This window comes from Periplaneta americana, chromosome 5 (assembly GCF_040183065.1).
Source record: "Periplaneta americana isolate PAMFEO1 chromosome 5, P.americana_PAMFEO1_priV1, whole genome shotgun sequence".
Lineage (NCBI taxonomy): Eukaryota > Metazoa > Arthropoda > Insecta > Blattodea > Blattidae > Periplaneta > Periplaneta americana.
Genome location: NC_091121.1, coordinates 1,419,818 through 1,443,430, shown reverse-complemented (window position 1 = coordinate 1,443,430; position 23,613 = coordinate 1,419,818). Strand labels below are relative to the sequence as shown.

The following is a 23,613-nucleotide window of genomic DNA, read 5'->3' as shown; positions in this document are numbered from 1 at the left end:
AATTATTTTTGTAAGTTGATTTATTATTATTTCAGTTTTAGCATAGTTGTATTATCCAATTCCTTACTAATTTCAAAAGATAATCAGAAGTTCATTCGAATTCCAACCAAAAGTCAATTGGTTATTAATTTATCTACCTTTAGGAAGTACAGTATATGTACGCTGGAATCTTTGAAGTGAAGTGACAATAATTTAATTGGTCTTGGAACAGATTTGATTCTTGAATATTATATACTATACTTTGTTGTATATTTACGTCTAGTAACCTATTAATGCTAATACTAATAATAATGTAAAGGAATAAAAGAATAGAACATAGCAATACATTTCTCATTATTATTGAAACTATTTAGAATAACCTTCCAACATTAAGGTAAAGTACGGTGAGTAAAGTCATTCAGTACATAGGATCGTGATTTTACTACATGTGGTGATATCTGGTAACAGTTGGCAACACTGACAAGGCGGAAATATTTGCTGTTTGGGAACTGAACTTACGTGATCCTCACTATAGACGAGCAGGAATGACGTCAGCCCAAGGCCAAGTCGGCAAAACTAGCAAAGCATCAAACAGCAACAGAGTTGGAGACCTTGGAGTTAGAAGGCAGAAGGGGGGAGAGAAGAATGCTGAACCATCGAAAGAAGAGAGCAGTGATCGAGGAAATGAAATAAGTGCGGGGAATAGAAGGGGAAATATTGAGAGTGCAAATCGTACTAGGAGTGCGAAACGAGGGGACAATAGAGAAGGAAAAACTGTTTATAATCTCAGAAAGTGGTGTATTAGTGGGTTCAAATAATAGCTGGTGTAAGTTATGTAATGGATAATTCAAATTGAACTGCGACATTTTTTCAGGGTTATTGAATAATAGTTTTGTTCTAATACGGTTATAAATAAAGTGTAACAAATGTGCTAGGCTGCGAGCGCGAATGTGTAGTATAAGAAGTGCTTAGTCAGTGTATTTAATAATAGGGTGAATTTTTAGGGAAATAGTCAACGAGGGTTAGGGTTCTATATTAAATACGTAAGGTTAAATGTATTATGTTATTTACAAGACGGCAGTATTTAGTTAGTTATGAGAAAAGGGGAATGAAGTTGAATGTAGGAACAGGACAAGAAATTAATATTAAGTGAAAGTGAAGGGAACATGGACAGGCTTCAAGGGTCACATCACGGCTTTGTTAAAATTGTAAATAGTGTAAGTAAGGAAATGCTGACCCGAATACAGAAATGTGAAGGGCCAGGAGGACCGAGTATATTGAGAAATATACCATATACCATATACCATATCGATACCTGGAGACTTATAATTTGTCAGATTTTTTATCGAAATTTCGACTTCAGAAAGTGTGGGTTCGGGTATAAATGGCTCAGCAGTTTGTATTTCAATTTCGTCCTGATCATTTGTACTTTGCCTATGTATATTTCGTAGTTGCCCAAAATAGTTTTTCTATCTGTTCAGGATTGAATGAGAGTTTCATCCTTGATCACGTTTATCCTTGCCAGTACCAAATCTCAAAACCTTATTCCTTTGCTGTGGTCGTGCCAGAGAATCAGTCCCATTCCGAGGCTTATTTGAAGGTTTCGTAACAAGCTGCTTTTTACGGTGATGGGTTGTTAGCCCTTCGCCCAACCCCCCCGCTGGAGGACCACCCCTCATCGGCTGTCCGCTTATTCAATATATTCACAACTAACCTCCATATCTGGAGGCCCGATCCGCAACCTGAGAACGCGCCATGCCGGTAGACCTACAATACTGCAAGAAACTTGGATGATCTAATCAGTGAATTACATGTAGATCCCTGGAATTGTTTCGAAAATTCTGAAAGACTTGTAAATGCCGCCTAAAAAATTTTCGGAATGCTTGGAATGTAATTTAACACAGCTAGTGATAACCGGCGTAGATGGAGTAGGGAAAGGGACACAAGTGTTGGGGACGTGAGTTTGATTATACTTCGGTTAATTGATTATATGTGCATATATTTTTTCTTTCCATGCTCTGGGGGACAGTGCCGAAAATGCAGTACACAGTGCAGCTTTCCACATTCGACCGTGGAAACACAAAATGTATGAACTTTTTTTTTCCGGCAGCTTATAAGTCTGTTATATAACGAGGTCACTCAGCGTCGAATGAATTGGTGGAATGGAGATGATATTGTTATGCGACCGTCAACTTAGGTCGGATGACTTGCTGAACGGATGATTACTGCGTTCGACTGCCGCTCACACTTAGGCTTATCAGGATTTCTGACATCACCATTACACGTATAATGTAAAAGAAACTATTTTACTGAAAGAGCTGAGACTCTCAGGATATCATAGGAAAACTACATGATTACTGAACTCAGGTTCTAGACTGAATTAGTTATGAATGAAACTATGCTCGATTTATTAAATATATACAAATATACATAACAAGTTACTTACAATAGTATATCTCTTGTCTCTGCCGACGCCATTACGACTTGGTCCTCGATCCCTGCCCGACCGTGTCACCATCCGACTGTATCCTCTCACCATCACTTTTTATGTTCTCTTATCGGTCTCCCGAACGGGGTACCACCCACGCTATTGGACAGGTGAGATAGGCTTTAACCCCTTTTGATTATTCGTGCTTGAAGATATCGTCTTAATCAAACCTCTGTTACAAATAATTCGATTGATTGCAATACAGTGATAAGTCGCTTTAATGAGATTACGCGTAAGAAAGGAAATCGAACAATGCGTGATTTAATTTAACCAATTAAAATGCATGCTTTGTTCCACTGGACCATTGCGAATAGTCCAGCAGTAATTCGTGGCGTAAGAATACATTTATCGTAGGCAGTGATTTACCGCTCGCGCGACAAAACTCTTTAACGCTGGCTAAGCATCTATTTACTTCACAAGCTGGAATTGTATTACATTTCTGCTAAAGACCATGTATTCCGCTGACACTGTTCCTGGACTGTTTCAGATTTGACACCCCACAGGAAATCATGCTACAGGGCGTTCTTATGCCCTGAGGCATAACAATGCCCAGGGGCGTAATTTGCGGGCTACCGGCGGTAGCCCAAGGAAATTACAAAAGAAAAAGTTTATAATATAACATAATGTAATAATTTTGTATTATTAGTTTTACCATAGTAATTAAAATTAAAGTAATTGTTAGATATATTTTGTGTAATAATAGGGTCAGCGGTAGCCCAAACCCTTTAACCAGTATACGCCACTGAATGCCCCTTCATTTCAAAAAGACGATGCCTCAATGGCACGTGCTTTTTCATTGAACTTGTTGTCTGGCCTAGTGATTGTGGATTAGATTCTGGAATACATTCACACACACAAGCAACAGAGAGAGTTTACAGAGAGTGTCATATATAGAGGCATAACGAGATATGATTACCTATCTATCGAATTAATATTGTATTTAGAATTAATATTATATATTATTAATCTGTATTATGTTCATGGAACAAGCTGAGTCTAGTTGTATCAATATCACGAGGAAATGAAGTCGCCCGCATGAGTAGTCTGTAGTGCACGTGTATAAACAATCTTAAATCACGCGCAGAGGGCCACAATAACATTAACTCTCTCATCACAAGTAAGATGGTCAGAGTAAGCAGCACTCATGTGATAAACTTAAAAGATGTTATCCATACATGCCTACTATTGGCTATTCATGACCTCATGGTTAAAAATACATCTACCCCTAATTGGATGCTAATGACCTCATGGGGAGGTAATGACTATATGGTTCTGAATCTAATTGGCTGCCGATGACCTCATAGGGTGGAGTTTTTCATTTCCTCGGATAATATAAGCATGGAATTCATTACCAGAGGGGCCTTTTGCTACTGGGAGCTCTACAGTTGAGCTCAGTATTTGTATTTTGTATATATTATAATAAATATACTCTACAATTTCTTCGAGTCATCATTTCGGGACTTAGGTTCCAAACGAACCCTAACATTTACAGTTTATGTGACTAAACCACATAAACCATCTTGGTGGCAGCGATGGTGTGATGATGATCGACATATTAACAACTAATTCATCGTAGAGGATATTCTTTTCAACACTTTGCTGTTTTCATCGATCCTGGTTGTTCCACGACGAAGAAGTTACAACAGCCCTAGCTGCGAGCCGGTTGTTCCTGCTTCAGCTCTTCCTCTTCGGGGTGCCCGTCACTCATCAAGGTTTCCGGCACTTCCAGCCGTTGGCGACCCACGTAGCAGCCTCACTGGACGACTGCCCTGACAACCGAAGTCCGAGGATCCACGTTCGATGGGAGCGCGCCTTCGTTCAACAGTCACTAGTTACTGGGTGAGTTTTGTCTACTAGTTCCGAGGAACGTCGTCAATCCTTTATATATCTTCCTAAGATTATAGTATATTTCACAGAATACAAAGGGCCCATTAGATCTACAACAATGGCAGAACCAAATAATTTGATACCTGAAAATGAAGAACGCATAGCACTTCTAGAAGAACAAATAGCAACTTTGTTAAGACAACGTCAAGTAACAAATGAATTCTCTATTACTGCGGCAACTAAATTATTTGAGAAAGGTTTCTCAGGCGAACCTTCTACCTTAATTGAATTTATTGACAATGTAGAGGCAGCAGAATCACTTGTTCATGTTGATCAAAAACCTATTTTAGTAAAATACATTTTGGCCAAAATCACTGGTAATGCTAAACGTACTTTGAACATTCGTCCATCCACTATAACGTCTTGGGCTGAAATAAAAGAGAAACTTGAAACTCATTTTTCTGTTCAAAGAACTTTTGCTTACTATACTACTCAATTGTGTCAAGTGAAACAAAAACCCAATGAAAGCATAACTCAATGGGGGGCTAGAGTGGAACAGTTGATTCAAGCCACAATTGATAGTACTGCCCGTTTTACAACAGAGTGGAGTAATGCAGAGAAACAAGGAGGACAGAATATTATTATTAAACTAGGTAGAAATGTATTCATAAATGGAATTTTGCATGATGCAGTAAGAGAAGCAGTTAAAATGGTATCAGAGAAAATGTCATTGAAAGAGGTAATAGATAGAGCAGTCATTGAGGATTGTGACCGTAGGTCTAACGTAAAAATACAGGATAAGGGCATGAATGCCGTACAGAAACGTTTCCCACAGAACGTTCAAGGAAATAGGATTAAAAGAGAAAATGTTCACATGGTGGACATAAAGGGGTGTTATAAATGCAATAAGATAGGACATTTCGCGAGGGAATGTTCTACACCAGTATGTGACTATTGCAAACGCATAGGGCACAATACAAGGGATTGTAGATCAAATAGGGGTGGTCTACGAGGAAACCGAGGATCTTCCAGGGGAAGTAACTCAAGTCAGGGAAACTAGATATCGACACACCTGAGCAGTCGAGGCTGTGTTGTTGTACTATGCAAGACTGTCAACAACAGCACGAATTTCTAATAAAGTTAGAAAATAAGGACATAAAGGGGATATGCACTGCATTAATTGATACAGGCTCTAGTCTTTCATTCATACTAGCTGACAAAGTACATTCACATATTTCAATTAACGTTGAACCCATGGAAGTGAAGGGGATTACGGGTAAAACTATGAATATAAAAGGATGGGTTGGTATGGAAATAGCGGGAGTTAAGACAAAATTATATGTTATACCAAAATTACCAAATTCAAACATTCATATGATATTAGGTAGAGATTGGATAAGGCAATCCAATAATGAAAGAATTCCACAAACATACCTAATACCTAAAATGAGTGAAACTATTATCGCATTTCCTACCCAAGAAATAGGAGACAGATATTGTCCTAAACAACAACTTAATGACAAAGTGTATGTCGCGGAAGGTATAGTATCTTGCACGGATAATACATTTATGGTCTCTGTAATTAACTTGTCAGAAAGTGAAGAAACCATAACGGAAGTCCCAGTATTAGAGAAATTATTGTGCAATACTCATCTTAAACCGCTATATGGAACCGACCGACTAAAACATTTACAGCAAACTATCAGACTAGCACACGTGAAAGAAGGGAAAGAGGAACTATTATCTTTATGTCAAGAATATAATGATATATTCAGATTGCCAGGAGATAGACTAACCGAAGTAAAAGGTTTGGCACATACTATTCCAACTCCTCATATTAATCCGCATAAACCTCTGACATTAAAGAATTATAGGTTACCAAAAGCCCATCAGGATGAAGTACAAAAACAAGTAGAAATTATGTTAGAACAGGACATAATCAAACCAAGTCAAAGTCCATGGAATTTTCCACTGTTAGTAGTACCGAAGAAAATAGATGCGTCGGGGAAAAGAAAATGGCGTATCTGTGTTGACTTTAGACAATTAAATAACGAGACGATAGGGGACAGTTTCCCACTGCCAAATATTCAAGATATTTTAGATAAATTAGGAAGGGCACGATACTTTTCTGCCTTAGACTGTGCCAGTGGATATTGGCAAATTTCTTTAGCAGAGGAAGATCAGTGCAAAACAGCATTTAGTACAACTAGCGGACACTTTGAATTTAAGAGAATGCCGTTTGGATTAAAATCGGCTCCAGCCACATTCCAACGCTTCATGAATACTATTCTCTCACACATGATAGGGACATGTTGTTTTGTTTATGTAGATGATTTAATAATAGCTGGAGAAACATTAGGGGAACATCATACACGATTGCGATCTGTGTTTGACCTATTCCGACAGTATCAAGTTCAGATAGAGCCAGACAAATGCGAATTTCTGAAAGAAGAATTAAAATATTTGGGACATATTATAACCAAGGAAGGGATTAGCCCTGATAATGATAAAGTAAAAGTAATTCAAGAATTCCCTACACCCAAGAATGCTAAAGATGTAAAGTCGTTTTTAGGACTAGCTGGATATTATCGAAAATTTATAGTGAATTTTAGTAAAATTTCCAAATCTTTAAATGATCTGTTAAAGAAAGGTAAATCATGGCAATGGTCTGAAGAAGAAGAGAAGAGTTTTCAAAGACTGAAACGAGCACTATCAGAAGCTCCCGTTCTTCAATTTCCTGATTTTACAAAACCATTTGTATTAACTACGGATGCTAGTAACGTGGCAATAGGAGCTATCTTAAGTCAAGGAATAATTGGAAAAGATAAACCGATAGCTTATGCATCTAGGACCTTGAATGGAGCAGAATTAAATTATAGCACAACAGATAAAGAGTTATTAGCCATAATATGGGCTTGTAAACATTTTCGACCATATTTGTTAGGGACTAAATTTACATTAGTAACCGATCATCAGCCCTTAAAATGGATGATGAACATAAAAGATCCAGGTTCAAGAATATTACGATGGAGGCTTTTGTTAGAGGAATATGACTTTGAAGTCATTCACAAAGCAGAAAAGAGAAATGTGAATGCCGATTGTTTGAGTAGAATAACTTTCAATGTAGACGTAGAAAGGAAAACTTTGGAAATGGATGAGGACAGAAAATACAGAATAATGAAAGAACTTCACGAATGTCCTATTGGTGGTCATCAAGGAGTGCAAAGGACTTATGAACGAATTAAGTTATATTGTAGTTGGCCTGATATGTTAAAAGACATTACTAACTATATTAGAAACTGTAAAACATGTCAAGTAAATAAAACACAACAGGTTATTCCTAAGGCACCAATGCAAATAACAGACACTCCAGAAAACGTTTGGGATAAAATAGCACTAGATATTGTGGGTCCTTTAACACAATCACTGGACGGTAATAAATATATATTAACATGTCAGGACATGTTAAGTAAATATATTATAGCAGTACCTATGATAGACATGACAGTAGAATCTGTAACTCAAGCTTTTGTAAATAATATAATTTTACAATTTGGAATATGTCATGTAATTTTAACAGACCAAGGAAGCCAGTTCATGAGTAAGGTATTTCATGAAATATGTAAAATTCTTAAGATTGACAAAATTCATACCAGTGCATATCACCCTGAGTCAAATGGAAGTCTCGAAAGAGCTCACAAGGTGTTGGTCGAATATTTAAGATGTTATTGTACTAAGAAACAGGATGAATGGGACAAGTGGTTGCCATTCGCAGTATTTACTTACAATACTACGCCCCATAGTAGTACGAAATATACCCCCTATGAAGTAATGTACGGAAGGATAGCAAATATCCCAGGGAAGTTACAGAAAAAGGCAGGGATTCTGTATAACTATGATGATTTTGTTGCAACGTTTAAACAGAGAATGAGAATAACATGGCAAGAAGCCAGAGAGTTATTAATCCTGAGTAAGGAACATAGAGTTCAAGAATTCAATGGGAAACAAAAGGAAATAAAGATAAAAGTAGGCATGAAGGTCTACGTTAGGAAAGAAAACAGGAAAAAATTGGATTCTTTGTGGGAGGGACCATACGAAGTAATGGGTTTACAAGGAGTAAACGTGGAACTGTGTAAAATAGGTGGAACAGGTCGTAAGAGGTCTATAGTACATATTAACAGAGTAACAATATGTAAAGAATAAGACAATGTTGTTTTGTTTGTTGCAGAGCATCATGCGGATGACTCTCTATATAGCAATGATTCTAGGATACATAGGAGTAAGTGAAGGCATTAGAATACAGAATGACGAAATTTCAGGACAAACAGGTTTATATTTTAATCATGTAAATGATGTGTGGTTTACGCCATACTCTTGGGACGTAATCACGTACGTAGATTTAAAACCTGTGCAACATTTGTATGACACATTGCAAAAGGGCATTACAAGATTAGAACAAGAATGTAAAGCCATAAAGGATTTTACATGGTTTCATAAAACCGATTGTGAGCAAGGGTTGACTGACATAAGATCAAGAAAGTTTGGTGTCCAACAATTAAAAGTCACTCTAGATGAAATTATTGGTCCTAACCAGCAGAGACGCAAAAGATCAATGTTAGGTTTTGTAGGAGAAATATTTCGTATTTTATTTGGAACCGCAACAGAAGCTGAAATTGAAACCTCTAAAAGGAAAATGGATCAAATGCAGGCGGAACAATTAAAGTTTTTGCAATTAAGCGCAGATCAATTAACAATACTGAAGTCTAGTTTGATCAGTATCAACGAAACAGTCACGGAAGTAACGTTAAATGAAAAAGAAATAATAAAGAATTTTGAGACAGTTACTAATGCATGGGGAGAGAAATGGAAAGAAACGTTACATGAAAATGACGTGATAACCAAAATTAATTTGATAATTGAACATATAGAATTAGGATATCATGATTGCTTTGAGTATTACACATTGCTAATAACAATGGTAGTAAATGGAAGACAAGGAATCATTCAACCGCAGGTAATACCTTACGTAAAAATTAAGAATCTTTTGGCTAATGCAGTTCCCCCTGAATTGCAATTACCACCTTTTTCAAACGATCAGGTTGACCAAATTCTAACTGCAACAATTTTCAAATCTTCTACGTCGTTAGTTTATAGGGTAAAGGTACCACTTGTGCAAAGAGAAAAATTCAGTCTATATGATATGATTCCATTTCCAATAAAATTACCGAATAATAAAACTTCAAAATTTATTCAACCTCACACGGAATACATAGCTACAAACGCTATGAAGACAAAATATGCTTATCTAAATCAACGACAAATTGATCAATGAAAGAAGGCAGGACTAAAATATTTAGTATGCATTGAAAATATACCCATAAATTTATTCAATACACGAGACTGTATGACAGGGCTCATACATCCCTCAACTCAAGTTTATCCTGAAGAATGTATAAATCTAGAACAATACATGATGTTAAGCGAAACCATTTGGATTCCTTTGGCACCAAGTAATGAATGGTTGTATGTAACCTCACAAGTAGATGATATAACTTTTGTGTGTGACGATGAAGTGAAGGAAAAAGTGAAATTGTATAAGAGAGGTAAATTGGTACTTCCCATACAGTGTAAAGGAATAACGTCAGTTGGAATGATATTTCCAATAAAACATGAAGTAATGAACCACTCAACAACAGACATTATTCCTCTTGTACCAATGGATATAGATTGTTGTCTCACTAAAATGGAAGAAGAGGTTATTCCAAAAATAAAAATGTCACTTCCTTATCCAAATATCCTTTCATCAACCTCAGACTTTAAGTACATGGGAATAAGAATAGATGACATTCAACAACAAATTAAAAAGGAGGAAGATAAAATAGAATATCAATCATTCTGGTATTCATACTCTACTTGGTTTTACTGTAGTACTGTGTTTGGAATTAGTATTGCATTATGCTTGTGTTGTTGTTGTTGTTCTAGTTGTCGTAAATGTGGGTTATGGTTATTCAGATATTGTAATTGGCAAGATGCAATTAGGGACTGTAAGAAAGGTTGTTCATCATGCTGCAGGCCTATTATAATTAAAAATCAACAGTATGGACAAAAGACTACTGTTTGTCAAAATGATTCATATACTAGTTCGGAAGATGAACATGAAAATATAAAATTAGAACTAATACCAAAATCAAAAAGACAAGACCCTCTAATAAAGCAACCAATTCGAAACGAAGAAGTATCAGAAATGTTAGAACAGATTAAAGCTCAATCATTAAAATCACTATCATCAAACACTCAGTCACGCAGGATGACAAAATCACTTCAAGATCCAATTCACTGGACAAAAAGAAAAGTTTAACTTCACAAAGATTGTAAAACTTTTAATAAGGAGGGGCGTGTCATATATAGAGGCATAACGAGATATGATTACCTATCTATCGAATTAATATTGTATTTAGAATTAATATTATATATTATTAATCTGTATTATGTTCATGGAACAAGCTGAGTCTAGTTGTATCAATATCACGAGGAAATGAAGTCGCCCGCATGAGTAGTCTGTAGTGCACGTGTATAAACAATCTTAAATCACGCGCAGAGGGCCACAATAACATTAACTCTCTCATCACAAGTAAGATGGTCAGAGTAAGCAGCACTCATGTGATAAACTTAAAAGATGTTATCCATACATGCCTACTATTGGCTATTCATGACCTCATGGTTAAAAATACATCTACCCCTAATTGGATGCTAATGACCTCATGGGGAGGTAATGACTATATGGTTCTGAATCTAATTGGCTGCCGATGACCTCATAGGGTGGAGTTTTTCATTTCCTCGGATAATATAAGCATGGAATTCATTACCAGAGGGGCCTTTTGCTACTGGGAGCTCTACAGTTGAGCTCAGTATTTGTATTTTGTATATATTATAATAAATATACTCTACAATTTCTTCGAGTCATCATTTCGGGACTTAGGTTCCGAACGAACCCTAACATTTACAGTTTATGTGACTACACCACAAGAGTTAATCTCGTGTCAGGGACTCTTTCTGCTCAGAAAGGCTTAAGGGGTATTTATTCCCTCGCCATTGGCTTTCACATGCACATCATGTATACTATGAATCTGGTGGTCGCTGAATTACATAGGCAGAGCGGAATCATTAATAACGTTCATTTAATGTATTCTAATTGGTTTTGGATTTTCCGTGTTAAACTTTGAGATACTGTATTCTATGATTTTGTGTTGGTTCGGTTCGTTGCATGGCGCCAGCTATAACACTTATCAACTCTAGGTACAATAATAGATTTTGGATACTTCTTTTTCGTTACAATAAAATTTCACAATATGGGATATTATGAAGATAACATTATTTCTCTCTCTCTCACACTCATTCACTTTTATTTTTTCTGGCCCCGATATATATTCTTTTCTTCTCATGCATACCTCACACACACACACACACACACACACACATTTTTTCAATGTAATTCACTCCATTCTTAAGCTAAAATGTTTATCCTAAAAGCATTCAAGTATTAACTCTGTTTTTTGTGTTGGATCCCTTTTCGTACATACAATATTCTCCTTCTGCTGACACATGCGGTTGAATCCCATGCTAGGCGCTGATAGTGTTCCAGCTGGCGAGTGACGTCACCTATCCTTCATGGCTCCCGTTGCTTACGCTGCTGTTCATGTTACACCACCGGCGTCCGGCAGTACGTCTTGCATTCTCGAAGCCCAGAGTACATACAGTACATAAGTTCGAGTAGCACAATGATTAAATTAAGATAATCATTTACTGAACCACGAAAGAGTTTTAGTTATGAATGTCTAACTTCAATTTTCACATCAACTGTCTTTTCTTTAAATCATCACTTGAGATACGTTTGGATTTGAATATTTACACATATATATTAACCTTCAAGACAATAATATCCTTATGTTAAATTGATCCTAAGCTTAGAAACATATTATGTCATTGTTCAAAATGTTTCGAAATCTATATACATATTACATAACAGTTAACTCGATGAACAGAATTATTTATGATACAGTTATTTTAAGTTACAAAAGTAGAAGTAAATTTTACAAGTCCCATTTTGAACTTTGGCATCTCCAGGCGAGCTTCATGCCCAACTTAACATTATACAATATACTTAGGGTTTTTCTTGGAATGGACGATATCACGTCGAAGGTCGTTCAGATCCGATGACACAGGCTTCCTCAGTTTACTCTGGCTAGAATTGCGGCTGAGTAGCTGAAAATATTGTTACATCCGGGGAACAGAGAGTATAATTCTCGTCCCCATATTTTATTAGATCACTTTTTTTTGCGACAACAATTAGATAATCTGTAATCCAATAGGTTAGTAAATATTTCTAGTTCGCAATCCGTAGCGAGGTGAAGTTGGTTGGCTCCTCTGTTCGGCTGTTTCATTACTCACACTGGGAGCATTAAATGAATTATGAGGAGAGTCGAACTCATGGTCTGGTTCAGCAGAATTGTGTGCCTGGGGAGGATCATCTGATCTCACTTTCCACGAGGCGAGAGGGATTTCGTCCTCGGACTCAAAATCTTCATCTCTTCCTACTCTTTCTCTTAATTCGCTTAGCGGTATCTCATTTTCCGATGCCCACGCGTTTTCTTTCGCCGTTCCTGACATTTCACTGATTATTCCTTCACCTTGGGGTTCTCTGTTCGATTCCATTCCCAGGGGTCCTTCATCATTCTCCCAATAGTGCGTATACATACTTTCCGTATTATTTTTGGTAGGATGAATGTCGTCAACCTGACATCGGCACAACTTTAATCTATTTACACGAACTACTTGTGTTCTACCGTCTCCGTAGCGAATGCGGTAATTGACTTCATTTAGTATTTCTACTATCTCAACTGGGCTTGTCCATGGTTTAGCTAATTTCTTCGTTACTTCCTTTTTCAACACTGTGCTTTGTATGAATACTTTGTCTCCTAGCTCAGATGTTTGAAGTTTCACATTTCGCCTCGTGTTGTACTGTCTCGCTTGCATTGTCTTACTTTGCTTTAACCGTTCTCTAACCACTTTGTAGGCCATCTCTAGTTTCCTGGCTTGGCCAACTATAGGGTCGCATTCTATATTTTCTCTTGGAAATTTCGGACTCATATCAACTGGAAATGGCAGAGGCATTTCCTTGCCATACAAGAGAAAGAATGGGGAGTACCCGGTCACTGAGTGGGGTGTAATTCTGTACGCCTTCTGTACTATAGCTATCCACTTATTCCAATCTCTTTGGTCTTAACGCACAAAGTGAAACATCATTGCCGTGAACGTTTGATGACTGCGTTCAACTAGTCCATTCGCCATAGGATGATACGGATTTGTCTGTATTTTCTTTATGTGTAGCAATTTGCAAACTTTCTTGAACAATGTAGATACAAAATTTCTGCCTTGATCAGTTAATACTTGTTTAGAGGTTCCATGACTAGCAACTATTTTTGTGACAAATTCCCTAGCTACAGTTTCCGCAGATTGGTCGGGTATCGGAATAGCTTCACTCCACTTCGTGAAGGCAACCATGAAAATCAATAGATAGACGTTTCCGGAAGTGGTCTTTGGAAATGGACCAAGGATGTTCATGCTAACTAATTCAAAGGTTTCACCACTTCACCGAACTCCTGAAGAGGGCTACAGGATGTTTTCCTGTTTTTCTTTCCCAACATGACATGCAATTTGCAACATAATTTTCCACGTCTGATCTCATATCTAGCCAATAGAAACTTCGACTTAATAAGTCATAGGTCCACCTTTGACCTTGGTGTGCACCGATTGGTGAATCATGATATATTTTTAGTATAGTCAATCTCAATGGTATAGGTACTACCAAACAAGGTTCACGGTCATTTTGGATTCGAAACAAAATCCCATTGTCATCTAATTTAAACTGATTTGCGTCATTCAACAATTGTGCATATTGCGGTTCGGCAATTGTAGATTTCGAACGGATTGAGATTCCATCTTGTCGATCGTAACAAAGGGCACTTTATGAATTCTAGATAGAGCATCTGCGTTCTGATGTTTTTTTCCTGGTTTGTACTGAATCTGAAAATTAAATTCAGAGAATCTGAGCGTCCATCGGAGCAGTCTCGAACTCGTCCATTCTGATGCCCAGAAACTTGCTGAGATGGTAACATTTACTTCAACTCTGGCAGAGAATGTTAGTGCTAAAGTGCGTCGGCTAGATATTGCCAGGGTGAGTGATGATTTTAAACAGAATACATTTTCTTTTTGCGAATTCAGAGAGATTAAAGTTATAAGTGATTTAAAATTTGAATTTCTTAGATGTATAAAGGATGGATAAGGGATGACTATGGTATGAAAGGTGGATAAGAGCTGATTATCGAACAGTTTAAATATGGATGAGGGAGAAGAAATGAAGACAATACTGAAGGAGCTGGAGAGGTCCCATCTGTAGGAGAGTGCTGAAAGATCTATGGACAAAGAGAGAATAGTGTATATTGGAAGTCAATGAATGTGGAGTGTTTTAAAACCCTTTTATTACATATCTGTGCATGCGTGCATGTGTGATGTAGCCAATTTCTCTTTAATTTCCTGTCCAGTTTCAACATTATTGTTTCTTCACCTACTCTTTCTAGCACTGCTTCATTTCTTATTTTGTCTGCTGTCTCATACAAAGTCACATTCCACACAAAACTCTTCACTGGTCTCATAGTTCTTCTTCCAGAGTTTCGTAGAAAATGCTCCTTTTTCTATTAGAAACTTCCTTTGTCATTGCTATTCTCCTTTTGACTTCCTGGCAACAGCTCATGTTCCTATACCAAGTATCTGAAGCTGTCTACGTGTTACTGACTCATTTCGAATTCGCACATTTATCACCTTTATTTTTCTACCAGTAAACATGGTCTTCGTTAACTTCATCCCATACTGCTCTCAGCTCTCATTTAGCTCCATTAGCATATTCCTTATTATCATCTTCTTTTTCTACTAACAACGCCATGTCGTCAGCAAATCTTATGCACTTTATTCTTCCTCCTACTATCACCCCTTCTGAAAATAATTCTTCTTTAAATCCTCCAAGTAGATGTTAAACAGGAAGGTGATGAAGAGCTTTCTTGTCTTTACTGCACTTCCCTATGACATTTCTTGACCTATTCTAACTTTGACTCGCTGTTTCATATAAGGATCACTTAATAGCCTCCTCTCTTTCCTAATCACACCACTTTTCATCACGATTTGCATAAATTTATTCTAGTGCACTTTATTAAAAGCCTTTTCTACCACCACAGATATTACATACGTTTCTTTACTTTTTTTTCCAGATATATCTTGCTGATTGCAGTCCAGTTACATCTCTCGTACCTTTTCCTTTCCTGAAGCCAAATTTTTCCTCTTTCAACTTTCCTTCCTCTTAGAATATAAACATCGATTTAGTATTCGCAGGAGAATCTTTGCCAAGTGCGATATCAAGTTGATAGTCCTGAACTCATTACATTTTTGGGCATTATTTTTCTTTGGTACTGGCAGCATCACTGTCTCCGTGAAATCTTGAGGCCATTTGCCTTTCTCATATATTTCGTTACACAGTGATAGAAATTCTGAAAGTTGTCTATGATAAAAATTCTGAAAGTTGTCATCTCTCTTTTTTTATGAATGGGGATAATAATATATGATAATTTCCTTTCATAAGGTTTATTGTTTTAAATTTTTAACAGATTTATATCCCTCAAGTCTGGGCCTTCAGTATCTTGGTCGTTGTTTTGTGCTTGATATTTAATAAACTTGTTTGGGGGTGAACAATTTAACATTTCGCTAAAGTGCTCCCTCCATCTTGAAATTTCATTTATGCAGGTCAGCATATTTCCTTTCTTATCTTCAGTAGTTGGATATTATGGCTAATGATCTTTTTTCATTTTGAAATAATAGTGATAACGGGCTATTTTTGTAATAATCACAGATCGAAGTTTTCTATATATTGGCAGTAATATTTAATGTACATTTTGTTCATTATTTCTTGAATTACTTTGAGTGGTTAAAATCAAATGTAACCATCAAGGTTAGGTTGGAATATGGAATGGTTGGAAGAGAAAGAAAATTTAAAAAGGGAAGGAAAAAATTTTGTGTAGTTTTTAATGCGACTTCTGTCTCACTATACTGTTATATTACTGTAAAATCTTATGATTATTTTTCATTGTGTAGTTTTTAATGGTTTTCACAATATCCTGTTGCATTACTGTATGCTATAAAGCATTATTGTTTTAATTACATGTGTTCTATAGAGCAGGGTGTCAGAGTTCAGATCTTCAGCTGTGTAGTGGCGGAGTGCAGACTGCTCTTCGAAATGAAGATTATGAGGAAGCAGCAGCCCATGTACATCGCTTTCTTTCAGTGGATCAACATCTTCTGAAACAGACTGTAGCTGAAGGTATGAATTTTTAACGTCGTAATGAACAGAAATTTAATGTAAAATGAAACAGTTGCTGATTCAAGAGATAGTTATTGTAACTGCTGGTAATCAAAAGTGCCAAAACCTACTGCACATATGAAGATATAACTGCTAGTGTTAGTGTATACAGTAGCTTAGATTTTTTATGTACTCTGTAGTCTATTGTTGCCACGTTATCAGAGAAGCTCTTTATATGCCATATGTTGAAAGATTACCTTGATGGTGAAATGATAGCTAAGGATGATGAATAGAAGTGAATTCTAATATAGACGACGACAAGCAACGGGTAAATTTTGCCTGGAGATCTCTCATTCAGGGACAGGCTTCTTTCACTTGTTAAACTCTGACGTATGACCTGATTTTACTTTTCTTTCAAAGAAAGTTTTCATAAGAGTTTTCATCATTCTTAAAAATACCATTGTGTTCAGGTAGGTCCAAAAATAACAGGCCATCTACTTCTAACAAAAGTAACTAAAAATAACTATTTAAGCAATTGGTAACGAAAGTAACGAATTTAAAAGACTTGAATAGTCGTGAATAACGAAATTACGCATATTATTATTCTGCTTCACTTATTTAATGTTGTCACAACTGCCTCTGTTACAGTGGTCGATAGTTAGTGATTACATACGTAAGTCTGATATAGTCTGGAAGGCTGGGAGAAAAGTTGGCTGCTCGTCCATTGAACTGAAGATCAGATGACTTGTGGAACAAGTCTGATGTTACCGAACGAGTTGGCTCAGGTAGTAGCATTTGAGACTCGCATTCAGGAGATCCCAGGTTCAAACCCCATGGCCGACCAATCTGACTGGTGTTTTTCATGGTTTCACTTAGTCACAAAGGCCGGATTGAAAATTTGCATACCATGATTCATCATCACCTCAATCACCAATATCATAAACATTAATCGAAAATTTGAGTCGGTTACCTACACACAAACTATCTACAACACAACAATAGAAACAGGAATAGTAAAAGCGGCTTACTTATATACCCACAGGTACTAAAACACGCGAGATGACCGTGAATGTTAAAGCGTGTATAAATAAACTTAACAAAAAAAAAAAAGTCTGATGACAAATCATTAGTTAAATAAAATGTGTTTAATGTTTTTTCATTGTGCTTATGAATAATTCATAAGTTGTAGTATGCAGTGGCGTAGCCTGCTTTTCAGACTGGGGTATGTAACCCAGTTAATATAGTTTGAAAATGGAATTTCCCATATCTGTATCCAGCATAGCATATATACCGAATACAATTGAAGGGCTCGGTGCAATAAGGTGTTAACCCACACGTAGTTACTTCACAGTGCCTGGGGGTATTTCTACTGCGAACGTTACTCGTCGCCGTATGATCTTTGCTTTCTCCCTCGTAAGAGCGAAAAGCGAGCCAACCTGCTTTGTTAGAGAGAGAAAACAGAGACTGTCGTTTGCGCGGGTAGGTTTGAACCATTTAAAGTAGGACGCACGGGCATCGAAAATTGAGGTACACAACACCACATTGACAAGAAAATGTCGCCAGTTATTGTTAAGTACTGCAAAACTCCAAACTTTTATATTAAAAATGAAATATTAGAATTCACCAATATAATTTACACAGAGAGACTTCAGATATTCTGGTTTAGCACATTATGGAAATTGTTGAAATGAGTAACATTTCAGACAAAATATTAGGAATATCAGGAGACAATAGAAACAGCAATTTTGGTGATTTAAAAAGAAAAACAATTTATTTTAGAAATGAAAAAGAACTGGATGGGCAAATATAAATGGAGTAGTAGTATAATACACAATGCTGTACAGAACTGGTGTACATACTCGTATTTTGGCAGTTGGCTTTCAGACTGTTATAGGAAAAATTTTCCAATTCTTTCGTTCGTTTACTGTCAAAGTGGAAAATTTAAAATCAGTCTGTGAAATTTTTACAAGAGAATATAAAATTATGTTAGGCCAGGGTTTAAGTGACAGTCGCATTTTGCTACTTCTAAAAACGCAACAAGCTTTGAATGTCTATGTGCAAAAAATGCAACAATCACATTGGACTTCAGAAACGAGGATGGTAATGGAGAAAATGAAATCAGAAATGTGTTTGAACTTATCTGAATTTAAATGAAATGCTAATGGCATGGGTAATATTCAAAAAAGGATTGAGCAATAGATGTTCAGGAATTGATTTCAAAGAGTTGGTGCAATTAATGTAAGTCAAGTGAACAATTTTTTCTAATTGATTTATATAATTCCATGGCATACCGAAAATTGTGAGCAAGGATTTAGTTGCATGAATCTTGTCAAAACTGGAATTAGAAACAGTCTTTCAGTAAAAAGAGTTAGCACTCTGCTAACAATAAATCTTGAAGGGCCTACCAGTAAAGAATTTCAATGTTTAGAGTGCCCATAAAATAACGTATTTTAATGTGATATAAATTCAGCAGTAATTGATTCTAAACATACGAATGTCTAATGATTTACTTGCATAAGTGTATCTAGACTGTGATAAGATGGATTGAAAGTAATAAAACTCCAATAAACAAATTAACGTAACTTTTTGTTTCTGCATACTTAATTAATTTTATCTTTCTGCACAATTATTCATAATATTGCACAAGCATTTCGCAATTTGCACAAATATAATTTTTCATTTGTGGATTTTTGCAAAAATTATTTATTTTCTAGCTTAAACCCTGTGTTAGGCCACAGCAAAACCAGAAGACTTTCTTTGAAGACTGCTTTAAATCGTTTCAATGACATGTATAAACACTTCAGGTCTTGCTTCTTAAGCTTGGATACATGACATTGTCCATGCATGCTTTGTGATTTCCTTCAACAAAAGAGAGAACTTTTCCTACCTCATTTTCTTAAAAAGTAAAAAAAGAATAATTTCTAAAGCTGTATACTGATGATTGAGCGTAAGGATGCCTCAGCTATTGAAACGAAAAAAATAAACAATATTTTCAAGCTTAGGACAAGACAAAATGAGGTCTTTATAAATAGTAAAGTACTTGTCAAAGTAGTCTACAAGAAGGTCTGATATCAGAAAGCCCTTTCAGAAAAATTGTACATTTTTACTCAATAACAGTAGACTACATTGATGAATGGGTGCAACAGACAACAAGCTCAACAAGCACGTGATTCACTGCTTGGTGCCATCCTATCAATTCAGCCACAGCATTCAGGTCTGATGGAGTCCATGTGAGCAGGAGTCCCCCTCCACCTCCCTGTGATGTTCCTCTGCAGCCTCTTCAGATCAATAGCATCTGTTTACAATTCACGTGCATGAATCTGCTGCATCCTTAACCAGAAGGACACATTCATTCCGCGATTAGCCACAGCGCTATCTATCCAAGGGAGCTATACTCCCTCTGTCTACTGCAGTCTGCTGATTGAAACCCATGTGGCATCTCTGGGATATGTGCAGCTCCTGCAGACAGATGCCATCTGCAAGCGAATCCTGGAACCATGTCCTCCTGGTCAATCTGTAGCTATTAAATGTGATTAATGAAATTTTGCTAATGAAGGCGAAATGAGTCCGAGGTCCAACACCGAAAATTACTCAGCAATTCTGCTTCAAGTGGTTGAAGGAAAACATGGAAAAACTCCAACCAGGTAACTTGTCCCAACCAAATTTGAACCCAGGCCTGCTCGTTTCATGGTCAGGCAGGCTAATCGTTACTGCATAGCGGTGGACATAATTACTGATTACTCTACACTGAACAAAATATAATCATGTCATTTAAACATTATTACCGCAAGAATCTTGTGAGAAAACCAATGTGTGCAACTAACAAGTCGATTCATGATTAAGGTAAATGTTCTGGATGTTCTGCATTTCATTGCAGAGGCTTGGAAAGCAATCACAGATTCAATAATGTCTAACTGTTCTCATAAGTAGAGTGGTTATCTGTGGATGGAAGTGGATCTCTCGGGATTGAAAGTGTAACAGAATTAACACGACAGAAGACAAATGTTATCAATTAGAAGCTAGTGTGTCATATGAAAAATATGTAACATGTGAAGTTCAAATCATGGAACAATTAATGTTAGAAAGAAATCTAGCATTTGATGCATCTGAAAAAGAAGAAAAGGACGAGGGAAATAAAGCAAACAATGAGCCCCCAACAACTTTTCTGTTAGCTCTGGAAGACATCTGCAATACTACTAAATACCTAATGAGATTTGACTGTGACGATAATGTAATGCCTGCCCCCAGCAGTGTTGAAAATGTAGTATATTGGGTTTATAAGAAAAGAAAGAACAACAACTTGCCTTAATGGATAGGTGGAAGAAGTAAATCAGATTGTAGGTAATATTATTGACCATAATGATTTTATAATTAGTCTTTGTAACTTTAAGTAAATATACTTTTTCCCCCCCTTTTACCTACCTACAGCTATTAGTAAACCAGTATTCTGTTATGTTAAAATGTTTACATTTCTCTGTTGTGTTAATATAATAGTTGAATATGTGTAGAACAACACTTGCTGCTGTAACTACGTTCTTCCATGTTTGCACCACAACCTAACTGATAGAATGCTGGTAGGTTCCAGGTTACATACTCTGATGCAGGTTTAAAAAGTTTATGCGGTAAACACATTGCATAACTTTGTCCTCTTTTAACCTTGGTATGCAATGTAGTTACAGAATGGGATTTGGCTCACATGTTCACACACAACATTTACAGAAATGTCAGAAAAAAAAGGTTAAAAGTGTGTATTTTACAATAGTAATAATTCATATTCCGAAGCTTATTGTATGGTTTCGTAACAAGCTGTTTTTTATGGTAATGGGTTGTAGCCCTTCGCCCCACTCCTAGCTGGAGGACCACTCCTTATCGGCTGTCCACGACTGCTTATTCAATATATTCGCAGCTACCCTCCACATCTGGAGGCCACATAATAACTCGAGTGGGCTGACAAGACGCCAGAAACTCTCACAAACTCTGTGCGACTTGAAATTGTGGTTTTCTCTTAATGTACCTACGGTAATGTACTAGATTTGCAGAGGTTAAAGGTGTTTGAGAATAAGGTGCTTAGGAAAACATTTGGGCTAAGACGGATGAAGTTACAGGAGAATGGAGAAACTTATACAATGCACCTGACATAATTAGGAACGTTAAATCCAGACGTTTCACATGGACAGGGCATGTAGCATGTATGGGCGAATTCAGAAATTGATATAGAGTGTTAATTGGAAGGCCGGAGGGAAAAAGACCTTTGGGGAGGCTGAGACGTAGATGAGAGGATAATATTAAAATGGATTTGAGGGAGGTGGGATATGATGGTAGAGACTGAATTAATCTTGCTCAGGATAGGGACTGATGGCGGGCTTATGTGAGGGTGGCAATGAACCTCCGGGTTCCTTAAAAGCCATAAGTAAGTAAGTAATAATTCATATTAGCCATTAACAATGAAATCACCATTGAGTTCTCTAAGTGAAATAACATACCACTTCCTAATGAATACTGAAGTCCTTCAAATTAAATTCAACAAGTGGAACCAGTGTCATCAGTTTAAATTTATGATATGTTATGTGATGTATTCTAATGCCACTTTGTTTCTATTTCGCTCGTATTTCATTTTCATATATTTCTGTTCGTTTTCTTTCTTTTACATAGATGGCAGTCCTAGTGGCTTATCATCTTTGCTTTTGATTATATCAATTGGCACCTCAAATGAGGGTAGTAATTCGCGGGTGCTTGTGTAAAGGGGATTAAGTATGAATTGGCTAAAATGGGATAAGTAAAGATTTGAACCCTCCACGATTACTTCTGTTAAATCATGCTTCCATCCAAGATGCAGTTACAGTGCTCTGTATTTTGTGACAAAGGGGTTTTGTTCAGTACCAAAGGAGAGAAGTTTACATATCTTATAATTTGACTTAACCCCCTTTACACGAGTACCCGCGAATTTTGCATGTTGGATAGCCAGTGTCTTGTGTGATTTTTCTACTATGGGTGCTTTTTCAAATTTGTCAGTTAAAATCCCTACTCCTGTTTTTCGGACATCATCCATTGGAAGTGACTGTCGGGCAGCATTCGACTGGAGTGGTGGTGCATCATGGGAGAGTGATCTGAGATGTGCAGCCAAGTCCACATCAGAATTTGGTGTCTGACAACAGTGGTGGTTGTTTGTCCACCAAGTCGACGAGATGTGTAGCTGTACAGCACTATAGTTTCGCCTGTGTTACACGGGTTTTCAGTCTGCTGGAGCTGCCTTGGTGACTCTTCCTTGGACTCGTGGATATTATTCAGTGGCTGGTGTGGTCCGCAAGTAATGCTTGACAGTGCAAGTTATAAGTCTGACTGTGTTTGATTATATGCTGACTTAATTCGTATTGGTTGTTTGAAATTTCTTCATCGCTGTCCAGTGAGCGCACTGTCGTTTGTTGACATCTGTATGTAGGCACTGCAGGGACTGTGCGGAGCAAGAGGGAGGGCATGTACATTCCACTTCAAAGCGTTATTAGCACGAATGTTGTATCAGCACATATAATCACATGCTCTCCTGCACTTGGTACCAATATAACAATAAAATTAATATATTGATACCAGAGCCACTTGTAATGTCAATTATTACTTTCACTAGAGCCCGGATATTTAGGAATTTATAACAGTTAAAATAGGCAGGCAAAAAAGGCAATAAAACGTAAAAAGATGCACAATAATCTTTGAAAAAGGCATTATGAATTTTAAAAAGGCATAATATATTTTAGCAATAAATTTAAATTATATCAACATAACTCGCATATTTACTTCGTAGGTGACACATGTTGACTTATAAAAGACTTTTTTCCATGATTAACTGTCTTTTTACAAACCTTACACAACAAAACTGTTCCATTAGTTGAAAACACATGGGCACCAAATTCACTAACGTAAG

At 36.8% G+C, this 23,613-nt stretch overlaps 1 protein-coding gene and 2 long non-coding RNA genes across 10 annotated transcripts in view; 1 reads left to right on the top strand and 2 right to left on the bottom strand.

The window, feature by feature from the left end:
• Positions 1 to 517: 517 nt before the first annotated feature.
• Positions 518 to 19,384, top strand: LOC138699413 (uncharacterized). 4 transcript variants are annotated; one of them, XR_011332009.1, is made up of 2 exons: positions 518 to 805; positions 16,573 to 19,384. It is a non-coding gene; the product is annotated as an uncharacterized lncRNA (long non-coding RNA). The 4 variants fall into 4 exon arrangements; XR_011332008.1 differs by lacking the exon at positions 518 to 805 and adding an exon at positions 2,563 to 4,306; XR_011332010.1 differs by lacking the exon at positions 518 to 805 and adding an exon at positions 14,010 to 14,528.
• LOC138699414 (uncharacterized) lies at positions 2,364 to 11,909 on the bottom strand. Its single transcript, XR_011332012.1, has 2 exons — positions 11,875 to 11,909; positions 2,364 to 2,566 (listed from the first exon to the last, which is right to left on the bottom strand). It is a non-coding gene; the product is annotated as an uncharacterized lncRNA (long non-coding RNA).
• Positions 16,436 to 23,613, bottom strand: part of LOC138699411 (uncharacterized) — a 169,309-nt gene continuing 162,131 nt past the window's right edge. For 2 of the 5 annotated variants that reach the window (XM_069825274.1, XM_069825273.1), the window contains one exon: positions 16,440 to 16,706. In XM_069825274.1, coding sequence (XP_069681375.1) covers positions 16,524 to 16,706 — 183 coding nt within the window. In that variant the 3' untranslated portion in view covers positions 16,440 to 16,523. Of the gene's footprint in view, positions 16,707 to 23,613 lie in introns of all 5 variants that reach the window. The other 3 variants (XM_069825272.1, XM_069825276.1, XM_069825275.1) reach the window with 3 other exon arrangements.